At 59.6% G+C, this 18,356-nt stretch overlaps 1 protein-coding gene across 1 annotated transcript in view; it reads right to left on the bottom strand.

Annotated features, from left to right (window-relative positions):
* The window catches only part of RPTOR (regulatory associated protein of MTOR complex 1), a 113,899-nt gene that overhangs the window by 3,234 nt on the left and 92,309 nt on the right, over nucleotides 1-18,356 (bottom strand). The window contains exons 21-29 of the mRNA XM_019661852.1: nucleotides 16,820-16,925; nucleotides 14,404-14,518; nucleotides 12,646-12,770; nucleotides 11,434-11,538; nucleotides 3,290-3,396; nucleotides 1,747-1,874; nucleotides 1,286-1,372; nucleotides 438-554; nucleotides 87-216 (exon numbers count right to left, since the gene is read on the bottom strand). Of these exons, the coding sequence (XP_019517397.1) occupies nucleotides 87-216; nucleotides 438-554; nucleotides 1,286-1,372; nucleotides 1,747-1,874; nucleotides 3,290-3,396; nucleotides 11,434-11,538; nucleotides 12,646-12,770; nucleotides 14,404-14,518; nucleotides 16,820-16,925 (1,020 nt within the window). The remainder of the gene's footprint in view (nucleotides 1-86; nucleotides 217-437; nucleotides 555-1,285; nucleotides 1,373-1,746; nucleotides 1,875-3,289; nucleotides 3,397-11,433; nucleotides 11,539-12,645; nucleotides 12,771-14,403; nucleotides 14,519-16,819; nucleotides 16,926-18,356) is intronic.

The raw sequence follows: 18,356 nt of genomic DNA, 5'->3' as shown, positions 1-18,356 counted from the left end.
TAAATCCCCGCCCCGAGCCCCCCATTCGCTGCTCTAGACCCCCGCCCCGAGCCCCCCGCGCCTCCAGCCCGGGTGCGGACACAGACCCAGTGTGGATGGAAGGCCAAGCAGCTGATGGCGCCGACCCGCTGGCCCATGAAGCCGTCGTAGTACTTGATGTTGTTGATGAGGTCGCCGTCCCCGCTGTAGATGGCGGTGAACTGATTCATGGAGCCACTGTGGACAAGGAGGTCTGGCCGTCAGTTCCCTTCTCCTGGGGCTGGGGGAGGGCCGGGCCAGCAGAGCCACGGACACTTATTTCGCTCCACCCCGCTCCCCTTCACGGGCATGAGGGGCCAGAGCGCCTGGGTTCTGGGTTCGTACAGAGGCAGAGGCTGACTGCGGGCAGGGAAGGCCCTCGTTTTCTCTGGGGGGCAGAGAAGAGGGTTGGCACGTACCATGCGATCAGGTTGGCCTGGGGGTGGATGTCAAGGGCCGTGAGCCCCTTCACGATCTGCAGGACGTTCACAGACTCCGGCATCCGCGGATCAAAGAAGCGAACATCTCCATTGACGCTGCCGAGAGAGGGTCACGGTGACGTCAGGCCAGGGCACACCAGCCTCTAGGACTGGCCACACGGAGGCCGCCTGGACCCTTCGAGTGTCCAGCTCGGGCCCGCTCCACCGGCCCAGCCACCAGGACTGCCGCCAAGAGCCAGGGGCGGCAGACTCGGATGTGAGTTATTGGTTCATTTCCTGGCCCCAGATTAGATTTCGTGCAGCCAGGGATGCGGGGATGGGATGGGAGGGGAGGCCCTGGCGGCTGCACACGCCCCTGGGGACCCCTTCTGTCCTGCCTCGGCCTGTGCTCTGCTTTTAGGTTACGAACAAGGGGAAGGGCATCTCCTCGAAGAAGCGGCGGCTATGACACTGAATTACATTTTGCTGTCCCTTTAATGGGCAAATAAATATCCGCTGCTTTCGGCATGTGTTTAGTGGCAGCAGAAATGGATTTATGGGTGGATGCCCGAGCCACGCGCTCACTTGGCAGGTGGTGCTGTGCCCGCCGAGGGCTCTCCCACCCACCCCTGCGTTGAGCAGACCCCTGTGGCCCGCAGTGAGGCTGTCCCCTGCAGGAGGACTGATGTGGCCCCTGCCTGCGAGCTGGCCCTGACCTTTCTGACCAGTCCCGGAGCAGAAGTTAATTACTGCCCCGAAATACCATCATTCTGCAGCTGTTTAAATACCAAGCACATATTTTAAATGGAGGGAAAATGATGTTTCCACAGCAAATGTCTCATACATACCTCACGCTCACGATGTGGCCCTCAGGGCGCTTCTGCAGGCAGGCCTTCACTACCCAGGCGGTGTGCTCGCGGTAGGTCATGACGCGGCTGCAGGATGGAGCGAGGGGACCGTCAGAGCCCTGGGGCAGCGCTGGGGGACGGCTGTGGTCCCACCTGGCCCTTGGCCCAGGGAACAGCCATGACAACGCGTGCTCAGTGTTGCACGGCGCCCTCATGTGCGCTCCCCGGCTGTCTCGTCTGGTGACAGGCACGACCCCTGGGAAACCGAGCTCAGGGAGGCAGTGCCTCGCCAGGACCCCGGCCCCACGGCCCATGGGCATGTTCCACGTGGCCTGTCCATGGCTCATGGGAATGAGGCCTCCATGGGGCACGCCCAGACGGCTTTGGGGTCTCACTCCATCTGGGACCAGCAACCTGGTAGCAACGAGACCGCTGGTGTCTGGAGGGCGCGGCTGGATTACCATTCACTGAGCGCCATCCTCCTGTCGTAGACGCGGATGGAGCCGTCGCCAAGGCCAGCCACAATGAGGGAACGGTGGGAGTCACAGGACAGGCTTGTCACGCAGCTGTCCGCGCCCGTGGGGATGTCCTAGGGCAGAACACAGGGACACGGGTGAGGCCCCTTGGTGTCCGGCCCCCTCACAGCTGCCGGGAGCCCCTGTGCAGCCACTCGGCTGTGCCAGTCACCCCAGGCCGGGGACCTGCTGCTGCTGCCTTTTCTGCCCCAGGGGAGCTGCCAAAGGTCTGAGGGACCCACAGGGGCCACGTGGGACTGAGGCAGATCCACATCCACTTGCATGGCAGCCTGGCTGCAGTGGAGTCCCCAGCCGGGAGGGCAGGCCCGAGAGCCGGGTCCCCAAACCTGAGAGCCAGCTCCCCAGGGCTGAGAGCCGGGTCCCCAGGACCCTTCCCAGCAAACACCTCTGGTAACGACGGGCTTTGGGCGCCAATTCAACCTCCCAACGTCTTCCTCTTTCCTATAAAGAAAGACGAAGTACTTTGGGCAGAAGGAGTGCCATTAGCTCTTCTTCACACTAACTCGCTCTGCAAAGGGCCCGGGAGGAGTTCAGCTGCCCACACCCCACCTCCTGCCCGCCCTCCTGGTGGCCATCAGGGCTGGAGCAGGGCAGGAGGGGGGCGAACGCTCAGCTCCGCAGGCAGGAGCAGGAGACAAACAACGGCCCCCAGAGGGGAGACGAGCTCCTCCAGCCCTAGGAGGCCTTGCTGCGCTTGGCACACGCGTGGAGGGGACCCACGTGCACGGAGACGGGCGTCAACTGCCTCCGAGGTGGGAGAGGCCAGGCCTCAGGGGACCGGCAGGGGGCGGGGCGTGGGGTGGGCGCCCCGGTCGGTTATGAAGGTGCCTTCTGGGAACGGACAAGCTGCTGGCAGTCACTGGCTCCCTGTCCGGCTTCGACAGGGAGGGCCGCACTGACCGGCGGGCTGCAGTCCCCTGAAAGGCAGTGTGATGAAGCCGCCTGTGCCTGGGAGGACGTGAGGTGGGGGCAGGGGGTTGGGTGCTGGGGGAGGGGCAGCTCTAACAACCGTGTCCGTCTGTCCGCTCCGAGCTCGTTTCTCTGAGCTTCCCCTCGGGCTGCTACGGCTTTTCCAGGAGGTCTTAGGCAGAGCCAATGTACTGCTCTCTCTTTTTATTAAAACTGAAATAATACTTTCAGAAGCACACAATCTAATAATCATTCTAATTTGGAGCATTTCGCCCCACTGCTGTCTGGCATCCCCTAGTCTGTGCAGATACTACTGGATAACAATTAGGGTGAGCGCAGGCTTCACCACGCCGCGGGCCAGGGTCCGTGTCGCGGGTCACGTGCTGACTCGTCTAACGGCTTCAGGCGTCTGCACCTGCCCCAGCGACGAGGCCCGCCTCATCTGGCTCTTTCCTCCTAGCTGCGAAAGCTGCCATCGTCACAGCTGCTCAGTGACCCACAGCCCTGGTTCTCCGCGAGGTGGGCGGGAGCGTGGGGGCGCCGGGGGCAGAGTGGTTACCTGCACCTTCATCTCCCGGTCTGTGTCCCAGATACGGACGATTCGCACGTCCCCGGAGCTCATGAGGAGGCCCGTCTCCTGCTCCCAGTCCACCACCATCCCAGCTCCTGGGGAGACACAGACACCACCGTGTCACTGCGGGAGCCTGTGCCGGGTAGCCAGCCGCTCAGCCAGCCGGCGCCAAGGAGCGTGACCCCACCCCACCCCACGCGAGCTCAGGCTGGGACCCCCAGTGCACCCCAAATCCAGGTCGGGGCAATAGTTCAGAGCTTTCCCCAGATCCCTGCTAGGGGGACAGCAGCACCCTGGAGCCGTCTGTCCGAGATGCTGTCTCCAGCACGCCTGTGCACGCTGGCAGGTCTGGCGGCCTTAGACTGGGCATCAGGTGTGGAGCTGTGCCCGTCTTGGCCAGGCTGACGCTCAAGAACCGCAGGTGCCTGCGATGGATGGGGTCCTGCAGCTGCCACCTCGGGAGGCGGGGCCTGCTGACAAGGCGGGAGTGACTGTGGCTGGGACTGGACGGAAGCACAGGGCTCCAGCATGCCCGAAGGCAGCACTGAAACCTCCGGGAGGTACTCTGCTTAGAACTCAGGACAGATCTTTGTACCCACTACCCAGACTGAGCCGTTGCTAAGACTTTGCCATTTTTGCTCTTTTTTTTTTTTCTTCGAGAAGTCAAGTCTTAGACACAGTGAAAGTCTCACTCACCCACTCTGTCCCCAGACGAACCCCGCGGGCTCAGTACCTTTCTCAGCCATGTCGCCTAAGACAGGGGGCCCTGTCTGCACAAGGTAATCGCTCAGATCGAAATGTGAAGACTTGAGACACAAATAACAGTCTGCTCCACCCGCAAACCTCCTCCTAAAAGGCTCTTCCTGCTCCTCCTGTCCTCCCAGGGCCTGGAGTCCCGGCCCCATCCTGCTGCTCAGAAAGGGGACGGAGCCACTGGCCTGCTCGCCCGAGACCTTCCCAACCCAGCCACGTGTCAGCTTCCAGACATGGTGAGAGGAGAGGTGACTGAGTCACTGTGAGTTTTAAAGGATGACAAACTGGTGACACTCTCTTCCTTGACGTGATGAGCAGAAGAAATAAAATGGATGGCTGTGATTTGTAAAACTCGTACAAGACAAATAGCATGACCTTGAATGAGGGGAGCCTTCCAATCACTTCCTCCCCTACAGACGGGCTGTGCAGCGTGTCTGCCTTCCCGCCCGGGGGAACGGACACGCCCACCCCGCCTTCATGGGCCTCGTGGCCTTCCTGTCAGCCCTCTGGGGGCAGCTCTGGTTTCTGGGTTTTCGGGGAGCGGGCAGGTGGGCTCCCCCAGCAGAGTCACCCTGCTGCTTCCTGGCCACGCCCACTCCATCAGGATGCAGTGAACTCATGTTTGCCTGATGGGAGGCGGCTGGTGTCAGCCAGGAGCACGAGCTGTGTGTGTGGCCATGCCCACGTTTTTAAAAGCTGAGGCCTCAGCCCAGCCAGGCGAATGACCAAACCTGGCACACACGCGACCACATTGCATGTACACATCAAGCCGATCTCACTGCTGGGGGTGGGTGGTGGGTGCCCCCGAGGACAAAGAGATTCCTAATGTCCACCTGCCTTTATGCTGGACACGCCCTAGACACATGTCCCAGTCCCACACCTGCCGAAGGAGAAATTTCTTCCTTCAACATGGATGTGTGGAGCAGGGATGGCTGTCAGATAACAGGCGGGGAGTGCACGTCGCCCAGCGTCCCTGGCCCTGGGGTCTCGGGCATCCACACTCTCTGCACTCAGCCCTTTGGCCTCAAGTGGCCAGTTCAGACTGACCTCTGTGGACCTCGTCACCTGGAGCTGATCCCTGAGGTTCTGTCACCCCCAACCTGAAACACCCCTGGGAGTCATGGTTCTGGATTTCTGACGGGGGGGCCAGCCCCCACCTGCTCCTCCTGCTCAGGCTTGTGTGTGAACCAGACCTGGGATGGCAGCCCCACACAGAGCCTCCCCGAGGGGCCAGCACCTCTGGATGCCTGGCAGGCTCAGACTCAGGCTGGCACAGAAAACAGCTCCTGAGACCCTGCCCCAGAGCACATGGCTCCACCTGAACTTCCGCTTCTCACCTGAGACTGAGCTGAGAGCACGTGCCAGCTGCCCAAAGGGTCAGAGGGGACCGGGTGGGAGCGCGCCAAGCTCCCTAGTGGTCAGGCCCGCCTGGCGCTGGGCCTATACCTCCCGGGGGCCCCCTTCCCAAGGGCAGGCCCCACTACGACCCTGCACCGGGGGGCCTCCCCTCTGCAGTGTTCCCCAGGCTCCTTCCTGGACCCGCCCGTGACCTCTGTAGGACGGAGGAGTGCAGGCAAGGCCAGAGCGCCCTCCGCTCCCTCTCCCATCAGGACACTGCTGTCAGGACCAGCACGGGCCGGCTGGCAGCTCGGGCAGCACCTGACTCGTGGCCACTCTGCCTGCCAAAGTCATCGCCCTTCTGCTATCACCGCCCTCTAGTTTCCTAGATGCTCCCAGTACTGAGTAAACAGCCCGAGACCCAGGACGATGTTCACGGTCACACACACTGGTGCCGGACGCTCTGGTCATCCGTCTCTGGGGTGGCCCTGACCCGTCCTGGGCTCGGTCACGCCTGGGGGACACTGCTGTTCCACACTGTGGCACTGACTCCTACGTCCAACCGATCAGCTGAAGATGACAACACAGGCCCCTTGGCCTCCCACCTGCCATCCCAGCCCCAACTATGACAGGTGTCCCTGCGGCTTTCCTTGGGCTTCCAGAGGAAGTGGCCCTGTCATCTGTCTAAGCCCGAGTAGCCTCTTTCTGAATGACACCCTCTGTCATCGCCACGCCGTCGCCTGCCGAAGCGCGGGCCCCCTTCCTGCCGTTTGCGTTTCCTCTCTGGAGCCCAGGAGTGGAGATAAAGTCAACCTCTAGCCTTCTCTTTTCTAACCATTTCCCCTCATTTTGAACTTTTTAGTAGAAATCCTCTTAATGAAACAGTAAAGCGGGTCCAAAAGCCTGTAGGAGCTTCTTGCTTCTTGCTTCCTGCCTCCCGGGACCCCTGGCAGGACCCTGCCAGCCCCAGGCTGCATCGGAGCCAACACCTAAAGCACGCAGGACGAGCTGTTCGTAGGAGGCTGGTCACTGTCAACCCAGAATCTTCAAATTACAGGTCAAGTATGACATTTGCTGCCTGGCTGTGTAAGACTCCATCTCTTTACAATTTACCTAATAGATAAGTACTGAGATGAAGAGAGAAAACGGACTTGTTTTATAACAAAACAAAACAATAACTGAGCCATTTGGAGCTGCTACTGCCTTGAGCCACCTATGTCTCAAACCTTTGGGAATTACAACAGGGTATTGTTACAAAGAAACCTGTGACTGGGCCTTAGCAACATTGTGTCCAAACACTGTTTGCAAAGGTAACAAGAAAGCACTTGTTATGACTACTGGCCTGAAAACGGAAAACACTGTTTTGAATCAGCATCCGCTATGTTGTTTCTGCACCAGGAGCCTTCCCCTCTACAGAAGAAACCGCCCCCTTCCCTTTCTCATCAGCATCCTGGGCCTTCGGCGCCTACTCGGACCACGAAGGCTTCTGCCGGAGTCCGTGCTTCCCCGCAGCTGAGCTTGCTGACATCAGTGACACCTCTCTCTGGAAGGCCTTCGTTTCTAGGCTAGCCGTCCTGACCACTGCATGTTCCACTTTGCTGAGCGTCACTGCGGTGTATTCGAGGGGGCTGCGTGCGGGCTTTGTGTAACGATCAAACTTACATACGGAGTTTCCAGATGGAAACGGATGCCGCAACGGACTTTGCATTACATTCTGAAAGAAATTCTTTTTTGAACGTTTCTGTGGGAAAACAAATCTCACTGTGGACCGATGTCCCTGCTCTAATCGAACTGGCATGCGCCCCCTGCGGAGCGCCCCCTGTGGCCTGCAGGGTGGGGCCCTCCTATCTGAACGGGGACCTGTGAGGGGCGATGGTGACATCCTCACGAGCAGATTTAAACCTGGACTGGGCCGGCCGAGTGGCGCGATGGTTAAGAACTCGCTTGGGATGCCAGAGGGCCCCGGTTCGGATCCCACATATGAGGGCCAGTGACACTGCCCTCCACAGCTAAGATGCTGAACAACAGCTCAACCTGGAGCTGGGCTGCCGTGAGTCGCTGGCGACGGCGTAGGCTGCAGTCGCTGTGGCAGTGGGTTGCCATGGGCTACCGTGTGTAGCCAGCAGCCAGCGTGAGCGGCCAGCAGCCGCAGTGAGCGGCCAGCAGCCGCAGTGAGCGGCCATCCAGAAGCCGGCGACTGATCTGCCTCGCCCGGGAAGAGCGCAATGATGGTGCCAACTTGGGCCAGTGAAGCAGTGTCCTCCACAACTAGATTGAAGAACAAAAAACGACAGCAACTCGTCTGTTCCCCTTCCCCTAATTCCCCAGTACTGTTCCCATCCCCCCAATTACCCAATAAAAATCTTAAAAAACAAAACAAAAAAAACCTGGATTGCTTTCTGTTCCTAGGCAAGTGTGATGGTGGCCTGGAGAGGGAACAGGACACGGACTCCCCTTGAATGCAGTAAGAGTCTGAGAGTGGGCAGCACAGAAGAGAGGGAGGGACGGGCTTTGGAGCCGGCCAGGCTCGAGCCCTCACCTGCGGAGTAAGGAGGCCCAGGACGGGCAGCGACGACGGACAGCCCCTCTGTGGCTGGAAGCTTTCCTCCCCGAACCTCACCGTTGGCGATGCATCCAGTGAAGCCTGAGGGCTCACTGGCTGATTTCTTTTTGTGTTGGACGGGTCGTGTGGATGGAACAAAGAAGAAAAGGCATAGCCCTAACTCTCTGCCAGCCCTGGACGGCACCGCAGGCGTGGGAACGAATGCCACCGAGCAGAGGAGCAGGCCGGCTCCTGCCCCCGGCCCTGGGTGGTCACAGGAGCAGAGACAGCACTCACCTCCCTGCTTACTGTGGTCAAGAGCGATGGAGACCTTTTGGGCCAGGCCTGCGAGGAAACGGACTGTGGGTCTGACGCAGGGGCGAGTCAGGCAGGCAGAAGACACCAACCCAAGTCAAACCAGCCAAAGGGCTTGCCCAGCACCAGGCAGAGAGAGGGCGAGGCACGGGCAGCGTGGCCCAGGCGCAGCACGCTCACTCAGAACAAGGGCTGGCCTCGCTGGACAGCCTGGACCTCGGCAGAAATCCATCTGACAAATGTGAAAGCGAATCACGGGGGTTTGGGCTGAAACAAGGTCTGTCTGTAGACGGGAAGTCGGGAGGTCTGTGGCTCTCGGAGAAACATGACCTGACAGCACCGACATCCACATGCCCGAGTGCTCAGAAATGCCGACGTGCAGTTCGCGTGGCCGCTCGCACGGGGAGACGGTGCGGTCAGCTCAGGGAGGTTAGTGGCCAGAACTGCACATGGTTAGTGCGGCCAAGCCAGCCGGAGCAGCCCCAGCGGTCTCTGCCCAGGCCTGCGGCTTGAGGACGGCGGCCCCACCACTGATTCTACTTCAGAGCCCAGTGCGCTCAGCTCCGAGGGTGGCTGGGTTCTCCTGACTGTGGGGCGCCGTGAGAGGAGCGGCCCCAGGCGCAAGGTGCAGGCATGTGCACGTAAGTGTGCACCTGTGTGCATGCGCATATGCATGTGAGTTAGAGGTATTTTGAGACGATGACGCAGAGATCCTGCACAGACGTTACAACACTTCCGAAGAGCAGGCCGGGGCCACCGCAGCAGACGGTCTTCTCTTCAGTCACAAACCACAGTCCAACCTTTTCAAAGATGCTGCTAAGATGGCAACTCCAAGGTGAGGACGCCCCTCCACTACCCGGGTCAGCCGGTCCTCTGGGCCCGATGACACATCACTCTCCCACCGCCCCACATGCCAGCGTTGCTGGGAGACGAGCTCTCCCCACGCACTTGGCACCTGAGGGCCGGGGGGCCCAGGCTGTGCAGGCCTCCAGCTGCAGGGAGCTGGGCTGCGAGGCTGCCGCCCGGGCAGTCCCCGGGGGAGCCGCGGGGCGGGGCAGGTGGGGACTGCACTGTGTGCGGCAAATTCAGCTCAAGTGCCCGTGGGACACGTTTGGAGCGGGGGATGGGGGCTGTTCCTTCTGCCTCAGGTCCCCGGAGACCTCGGCTGGGACACTGGCAGGCACCGCCTGGCTGGCAGGGGGTCCGCCCTTTCGCTAAGCCCACTGTGCCTGGCTAAAAGGCAGAGGGCGTGACCGGCCAGCTCTGGCTGAGCCGTTGGCGAGGGCAGGATGCCCGCACAGAGCCACCTCCCCAGAACCTGCTGACAGGCCCTCAGCAACTGAAAAATGGGGCGAGGCGCAGAGGCTGGGGTGTGGGTAGGAAACACGTGTACACAGCGGGAGCCACTCTCCAGCCAGGGCTGCAGTGGACACCTGGGACCAGGAGCGGCGCTCCACACACCAGGCGACACCTGGGGTCCCCTCACAAGCTGGAAGGACATGTGCTGTCCATCCGCTCACCCGGCTGCTTTTCTTCCCAGCGGGACCCCCAAACCCGTCACACTGGCAGGCTGTCCTCCCGACGGCCCCTCTCACCCTAATGGACACAATGGGAAACACACTGCGGATAAGACCATTCTGCAAGTCTCAGAGCCCCATCGTGTCATCCGGGGGGACACTGAGGTGGGCGGTTGCACGAAGAATAAACTTAACCACCAGCGTTTGTGCCGACCCCCTTCCTCTGGCCTTGCCCAGCCCCTGCCCGCCCCACACATGGGTCTCTGTGCGTCCTGCGTGGAGGGGCTGGCAAGTGGCCGGGCTCTGGGCGTGTCGCCTGCGGGGACGGCAGCAGGAACTTAGCACTGAAGTGTCCTGAGGGGACGACTCAGGCCATCGCCACCTGTCCTGCAGTGAAGTCTGTCAGCGAGCATCCAGGAAACCACGGGGGTCACACGGCCCCCAGCCTCCAGCAGAGCTGCCAGCATGGGCTGAGGGGTGGGTGGGGGTGGGGGTGCTGGGGCAGAGAACAGGCTTTTGCTCTAATAGGGAAAAGGCAGCACACAGATGGAGGGGCATTGTGATTGCAGCCACGTCACCCACATCAGCACCCGACCCAGCCTGGAGGGGTTGGGTGAGTGGGGGGTGCATATGGATGGCTATTTTGTTCCTGAAAAAAACTTAACATGGCTACATTTTTAAAAACAACATACAAGAGCCATCTGCCCTGACGCTGTCTGTGCAGGCGGCCGGCAGCCCCCTCCCTCAGGAAGTCCCCGTGAGGGTCGGTGTCTCCCCAGGACAGGAGCTCTGCCCGACGGGAAGGGAGCAACCACAAGGCTCCCTGTGGCTCTGCAAGGACAGGACATGGACGAGGCCACGGGAAAGGGACAGGGATGCAGAAAACCCAGGCTGGCAGGAGGGGCGAGTAAGCACTTTTACTGGTGACAACAGCACCGGCGGCTTTGAGGTCACGCTGAAGGGAGACAGGGCTCCAGCTGTGGGTGTCTGGAAATCCTGACCCGACAGCCTGACCCGACAGCCTGGGCAACTGCTGCTGGGACAGCGAGTCTGGGAGCTGAGACCACGGGGCCCTTCCGACTCCGGCCCTGGCCCCAGGAAGGACGGCAGGCAAGGCTGGTGTTGGTCACCCCGGCTGTGGAGCAGTGGCCATGTCACCTGACAGGCAGCATGCAAGCTGTGCCCGGCGGTGCTGCAGCCACCCAGCAGAAGTATACTCTGCCAGCACATCTGTCAGCCCAGGGCATGCCAGGCGAGCACACTCGGCCCCTCCCCGCCCAGACAGTCAGTGACACTGTGCACTCGGCCCCCCAAGGGAATTAATTTAGGCACCAACAGCCCTCAGGTCCTGCCAGTGGCAACGCTTTTCCGAGCAACACTGGCTTCCAGCCAGGGACAAGGGCTGGGGGAGGTGCACGCAGGCCGGTGGCGCTCGGCAGGTCCCAGGTTGGCTAGGCCACCAGCGCGCACTGTGAGTCTCCCAGGCGAAGCGCCTGGAGGCGAATTAGGGAAGCCGGCAGGTTCACGGCTCCGGAATCGGAATGAATTGAGCGGCCTGCAGGAGCTGTCACGGTGGAGCCGCGGGGTCCCCCTCTCTCCAGGCCCCTTTCCAGCCCCCTTCCTGGCAGCCCCCCCGGATCCTCCTTTAGCCCCCGGGGAAGACACACCTCGGGTTGTTGGCAGCATGTCTGAGAGCCCCTGCCAAGCGGTCACCATTTCTGGGTTCTTTTCCAAATCGGCGAAATTCTTCCAGACCCTGATGGCGCCATCATCTTGGGGAGAAAAGAGAGGGCAGTCAGAACCCAGGCCCGGCCGCACTCATACCTGGGCAGTGGGGAGGGGCCGCGGGCAAAGGCGGGCATGGGCCCCGCTTCTCCCACGGCCACTTTCCCTGTCCTCCCTGTACTGACATCTCACGCCAAGAACAACCAATCTCACGAAGGGACAAGGCCTTCAGTGCCTGTCACTCCCTCCCATGTCCCGTCTGTGCTCCACACAGGGGACCTTCACGCTAGTCGTGACCTCGGTCTGCGGGCTGTCCAGGTCAGAAGACAGGCAGGACAGTCCTCCCTGCCTTCGACGCTTAGCACGGGGGAAGTGGCCCTGGTGTCCTCGGCAGATGGGTGACAAGGGGAGCGGGGTCCCCGTGTCCTTCCTGCCTTCTTCCTGGCGTTGTATGTGGCTTCTCTCTCACTCTGCTCCCCCTTCTCCCTGACCCCCCCCCAATGTCTGTCATCTCTGAAAGAGGCACCATTAGACTGACAGCGACTTCCTATCAGCAAGAAAGTGACATCACGTCTTTACAATGCCGCGGTGAAGCGTGTTAACCAAGGCTGGCTGACTTAGAACATGAGGGCTCAAGAGTGAGGGCGAAATGACAACATTTCGGACCAAAAAAAAACCGTTGAGACCTACTGCTGGTCACAAACCACGGCCGAGGGGTCGTAAGGCTGACTGCCAGAAGAGGGGGCCTGACCTGAAGAGGAAGGGGTGGATGCGAGGCGGCTGGAGACCCCGGCACGTGTCCCGGGGGGCCCGCCTCCCTCCTTCTCTGGGTCCCGAGGTCCACTGGCCTCGCTCTGTGGGCTTCGCAAAGGCTGGAGGGACGGAGACTGATGGTGCCTTTTCTGGTCAGGGAAGGGCCGGGTCCCAGAGGAAGACACGCAGTCCCCAGGACACTGACTGACACTGGTCACTTCGCTTTCCCCCCAATATCTGTGGGGGCAGCCCTTCCCCTCAGCGGCCTCCTAACCCCTTAATGACGGTGGTCTTCTCTTGTGACCAGTCCCCTTTGCCAGAAGAAATGGTACGAGTGTGAGATGGGGTCTCATGTCTGTCCCCTGTCCCCTGCAACCAGGCTGAGGTCCCCGGCCACTCACCTGTGGCCGTGAGCAGCAGCGAGCAGTCCTGGCCGTTCAGATACTCCATGGCAGTGACTCTTGTGTACCGAGGGTTCCCATTGTGGAAGTAATCCAGCTTCTCCCCTTTCTCCCAGTCCCAGAAACTGAAGGGAATAAGAGGGAGAAAGGGTGAAAACCACAAGGGGGTGACGCCTCACACCCACCAAGATGGCCACTCTCAGAGAAACAGAAAATGACGCGTGTTGGGCGGATGTGCAGAAATCGAGCCCCGGTGCACAGCAGCGGGGGATGTCAAAGGGTGCCGCTGCTGCGGGGGACAGTCTGGGAGTCCCCAGAATCATTACACACAGAGTTACTATACGATCCAGGATTCCACTTCTGGGCTGATACTTGAGAGAGGTTTGTACACCCACGTTCACAGCGGCATTATTCACAATAGTCCAAAGGCAGAAACAAGTTGTAACAATGAAATGGATATAAACTCATACACAGGACTTAGCAACGTGCCTGGCAGATACTACGCAGCTAAACAACATTACTTATTGCTGCTACATTAGTTACTAAGAATAAATGATTGTCTACAGAATCTTAAATACAATTTCTGTTTCTACTTTAAAGGGTGCTGTTAAATACAAGTATACAAGTAGCCGGAAGTAAATTGGAAGCTGAGGTCAAATCTAGCCCCTCTGGGACCAAGTATGTGCTGTCCCACGGCAGGTATCATAGGTTCAATAACGCCACTGTAATTAACTTTGTTTCCTTTTCCAACAAAATCAACTCAACAAGTAAACAAGGTAGACTTTATCCTAGTTTATGTTTTGCTTTCCTTTAACTCGTGTTAAAAGCGACCATATTAAAAAAAAAACAACTAAAAAATAAAACCTGATCATATTATTTAAAAAAAAAAAGGTGGAAACAGCCCAAGTGTCCATTGATGGATGAACGGATAAATGAGACGTGGTCTCTCCAGACAACGGAGTATGACTCAGCCTGAAAAAGGAAGGAAATCCTGACACCTGCGGCCACATGAATGGGTCCCGAGGACACTGTGCTCCGTGAGATCAGCCAGTCACCGAAGGACAAGCACTGTGTGACTGCTTATTCGCGGTCCCTCAAGGAGTCACGTTCACACAGAGAGGAAGCAGGAAGGAGGCTGCCGGGTGGAGGAGAGGGGAGTGTTTAACCGAGACAGAGATTCAGTTTTGCAAAATAAGAGTTTTGGAGATGGAAAGTGATGGTACAATGTGAACGTACTTAATGCCACTGAACTGGACACTTAAAAATGGTCAAAATGGTAAATTCTGTTATGTGTACTTCGCCATAATAAAAAAAGTGAGTATTTCCTCCAGGACATAAGGGCCATGATCGTTACAAATAACACCGGCTGTCTTCTATTAACACGCTTGCTTCTGCAGCGGTGGCAACGAGAACGGACCACGCGCACCTGTCACACGTGGCTCGGAGGAGCCTGTGGTGTGCGTTCTGTTCACTACGTGGGAACAGCCTTGTCTTAATACTAGAAGCTCCCACCACGGCCCAGTCCGTAACCCGGCCCGTCACCTGTGGTTGGGACCCTGGCCGGCCTCCAGTAACACTGGGTGGGGGGGCACTAGGAGAGGGGAACGGGCATTTCTCCCCATATTCTCAGGCCCTTCCAACGGCAGCTGCCCACAGAGCTTGGGAGCCAGGAAGGCGGGAAGGCAGCGGGGGCGCTCGCACCACCAGGGCTAACCGCCAGCCCACTGAAACGCAAGTCCCGCCCGGCCCCACGCGTACCAGATGCTGTCTTTATCAGCGACGGCCACGCACGGTGTAAAGGGGTGGAACTTGACTACGGAGGGGACGCCGGGGTTCCTATTCAGAAATATCTGGTCGTCCAGTCTGGTGATGCCTGCCCAGAGAAACAAATGAGGGTCTCAATTCACAGAAAACAGGGACGATGGATTTGTTCCGAGGCCGACGCCCAGACCTCGTGTTTGGGGACTCGGAGGGGCACACAGGAAACAAACAGGGGCCCGAGTGAGGGCCCAGGCTCCCCGGCCGCAGGGTCCCTGCCTCTGCCTGGACCCCTGAGCTCCCGCACAAGGTGACACATAGTAAGTTTTTGGCCAAGCTTGCCAACGTGTGCATTGCAACAACACAGCAGCAAGACTGAGGGCACTGCGGTGGGTTCGGATTTTATGAAGAAAGCACTGAAGATGTCGGAGGAAAGCTGCTGGCTGTGATTTGTCACTTAGGCTCCAGGTTGAAACGTGGGGCACAGCCACCACCATCGATGGTCCGCCCGAAGTCCCGGGGGTCTTTCAGTCTGGAAAGGTGCGGCTATGACCTGACACGACTGAGGGACGGAGAGTCACAGACTCACAGAGAAGCTGCGTGTGGCTCTGTCCCAGACCCCGAGTCCTGACCCAGGAAACAAGTTTGTCTCAGAAGAACAATAAAAAGAGGCTAAAAATGCAAAGAGCATCGGGCCAGGTTAGAGACATTTTTGGTGAATCACAGTGTAAGGCTGACTCAGCTGACACGTGCCCAGGGCTCCTCCCCCTGCAGAGGGGGGAGGGCGAGCAGCCCCCCCTACGCTCGCCAGGGGGTCTGGCCAGGCCCCTACGTCACTCAGGAGAGCGTCAGAGATGCAAACTCCCCCTTGGCTGTGAACACAGGTCTGGGGTGCTGCAAAGAGGTCTCTGCGGTGTTCGCTGCGCTGGGCACTGAGCTTACTGATGATTTCGGCCCCTCACCACGTCCCTTTGGCCCCAACCACGGGATGACAGCACGGGAATTAGACTCATAGGCAACGGGCCCAGAGGTCATAACGGCGGCGGCAGGCTGGCGCCCTGGAGAGGCCTCACCGAGCTCTGGTTTCTTTGAAGGGAGCCAGGATGGCTGCGTGACGTCGAGCATTGAAAGGTGAGGGACCCCTAGATTCTTAAGTCAGCAAACGCACTTTGCATTTATGCAGATATCGTGCATGACAGCCCACGGGTGAGGGGCTCAGGGGCTAACAAAAGCCGTCACTGACTTTCCCAACTCGGGTCTCGGCCGACGCTCACGTGGGCGGTGTCATTGCTCGATCTACAAGCACGACTTCCTGTTTTTCTCGTTTATCTCTTTGCCAGTACACAGCTGGCTCTCAGATAAAAATAAAACATGACCGGAGTTCCGATTTTGCGCGTGTGGGTGACCGAGGCAGTCGGTCTCGCTGATGCCCGTTCCGTGCGTGCTGTCTGTCTGCGCCCAGCTTTCCACATCAGTCTCACTCGCCAGCATTCCAGCAGCTCAGCGGCTCCTCTGGGCGGGTGCTTGACAAGCAGGCCTCTTTTTATCACAAAGGCTGGTTTACAAAGACTTTGGTTTTGTTTTGGCCAAGAAAACCGGTTGTTTCTCGAATGCCTGGCCCAGTGCTGGCTGGTGGCTGCTGGGGCCATCTGCCTCGAGGCTCAGCTTCCGGGCTCTCACAGGCACAGGGACACTGCTGTCCTGCTGTCCCAGCCGTGGGCCTAAATCCCACAGAGATCGGCCTCTCAACGCTGTGACTCTGAGAGCGCCTGTCACCGGGGCAGCTCTGTGTGGGGTCCGGCAGTGATTAAAGCCACGCGGACCACCTTGCAGGAGACGTAAGTCCACCCACTTCTCTTTGGGCAAAACTGCGGAAGGAGCTGTCCGTGATGTCCACCCGCCCTCCCAGAGGCAGGGCGAGGCCCTGGGGCCAGGCTGCCCGCTCCCGCTGGACCCAGCCTGACCGACCCCCTTCCGTCACTGGGGTCGGCTGCAGCTAAGATGGGCTTGGGGCCCAGCATCCTCTCGGATGCTGACACCTGTATCCTCCCTGCCGCTTCACCCGGGGAGGCTGGTGGCGTGCAAGGGGGCGGTTTGGCACCTGTTGGCAAATTTGGTAAAAGGGCTGCTGAAAATGTGACTGAAATCCAGCTTTGGGTGACAGAGACAGCGATGATTTCCAGGACAGGTGGGGGCCAGCTCAGCACCGCCGGGGCCCCGTCTTTGTGCCTGTCATCTGTCCCCAGGGGAAGGACACAGGGCCCTCGAGTCAGGGACCCCAGAGCCCGGGGAGGGCTGGCTCTTCCCCTTTGGAAACGTCAAACCTGAGGCCAGGCTTGTGGGAGACGGGGCGCTTCTGCTGGAGGGAACCCCGCAGGGCTTTGCCGCCGCCCCCGCCCCCGCCCCCGGCCCTCACCCCTCTGGATGAGCTGCTGCGCCTGCTTCCTGACGCGTGCGTTGCGCAGAAAACGCCACTCGCGCTCCTTGCGGATCTGGCTCTCCAGGTCGTGTTCTTCTGGGATCTGTGGCAACAAAAACACCAAAATTAAGTTCAGCAACTAAAAATAACCGTCTGCCAAAAAAGGCTCCTCCTCCCACATGCTGTAGAACGCGGGTCCTCGGGTCTGGCTGGCGTGCCCGACGCCCACTGCCAGGTACAGAGTGCGGGGGCTCCAGGAGCTTGTCCCCCGAGCTCCTGCGGTGCTCAGGGCCACCCCGCTGACGGCCACCAGCTGAGGGGTCGGGAAGGACCGCCTGGCCTCCTCCCTGTGCTGGGGAGTCATCTGCACCCCACCAGCCCGGGTGGCTCCGAGACCGGGGACCGGTGGAGGGCTGACTGGGGCGCGGACACCTAGGACCCCCAGACCCCGCGGGCTGCGCGCTGCCCTGCTCCTCAGGGCCCAGCTGTGGAGGTGGAGGCTGCAGCCTTGTGTGACAAGGAACAGGGTGGGTGGCTCTCAAAACGGACAAGATGCTTTTGAGAGGTGAGGTGCAGGGACAAGGATGTGGGTGTGACTTCTGCAGGAGGGGACACACAGCCAGAGCTGAACCAGCCCTCGGGGGGAGGCCGACACGTCACACATTTAAAATGCAAAGTCAGGAGACAGGGCTCGCTCAGAGGCTGTGCCTTTATTCTCTGATGCCAAAGGGAACTGGGGCATCTAGTGGGCGGATGGAGAGAGATGAGGAGGAGGAGAAAACAGAAGATGCCTAGGAAAGGAGCAGGCTGCGGACGGCTGGGATGTGACAACTGCCATGCAGGTCGGGGCCAAACGGAGCTATTAAGTTTCCCATTCAGCAGTCGTCGGAACCATCCACTGTGTTGTCTCCTCTCCACCCATCTCTCTTCAGCTAAGAAAGCTTCTGAGAGAAAGAGGACCCACACCCTGCTTCTGCCCAGCTGCCCTCTAACAGAGCGGGAGGGTGTGGGTGTCGGGAATAGTGTGACACGGTTAGGATCGTGACACGCGTGCATTCCTAACACTCCTGGCTTCTGCTCAGAGAGAAACCAATTCCGACTGTCCCATGGAGACGTGGCCCTGAGAGCTGATGGGGCGTCTCCTCGCCTGTGCGGAGCGGCATGGGGCTCAAGGCACAGGTACCGGGTCCCCACCGGGCTTCCGGACAGCGGCAGTCTGGGCCAGTGCCATGTGGTCCAAACCCGCATACGGGGGACTTGTGACTCGGGGAGCTGCGTCTTACTTTCAGTGCCTCCGAATTAAGAAGTTCAAGGTGCTCTGGATAAAATCCAAAACAGGTCATGACTATCAAGATGGGAAAAGGCTGACAAAGGCAGATGGGAGTCAGGCCCGCAGGGGCCGCTGATGCGATGCTAAGTTCTCAGACTTCGGGCCTCAAACAAAGCGGTTCTCAGGGGACGACGTTCAAACAAGCGTGCCCTGTGCTGGCTTTTCACCTGGCCACGTTTTACCACTTTTCCCGTCATTTACTTA

This window comes from Hipposideros armiger, unplaced genomic scaffold (genome assembly GCF_001890085.2).
Source record: "Hipposideros armiger isolate ML-2016 unplaced genomic scaffold, ASM189008v1 scaffold_362, whole genome shotgun sequence".
Lineage (NCBI taxonomy): Eukaryota > Metazoa > Chordata > Mammalia > Chiroptera > Hipposideridae > Hipposideros > Hipposideros armiger.
The sequence above is the reverse complement of the archived record's forward strand: the minus strand, read 5'-3'. Positions and strand labels throughout refer to the sequence as shown.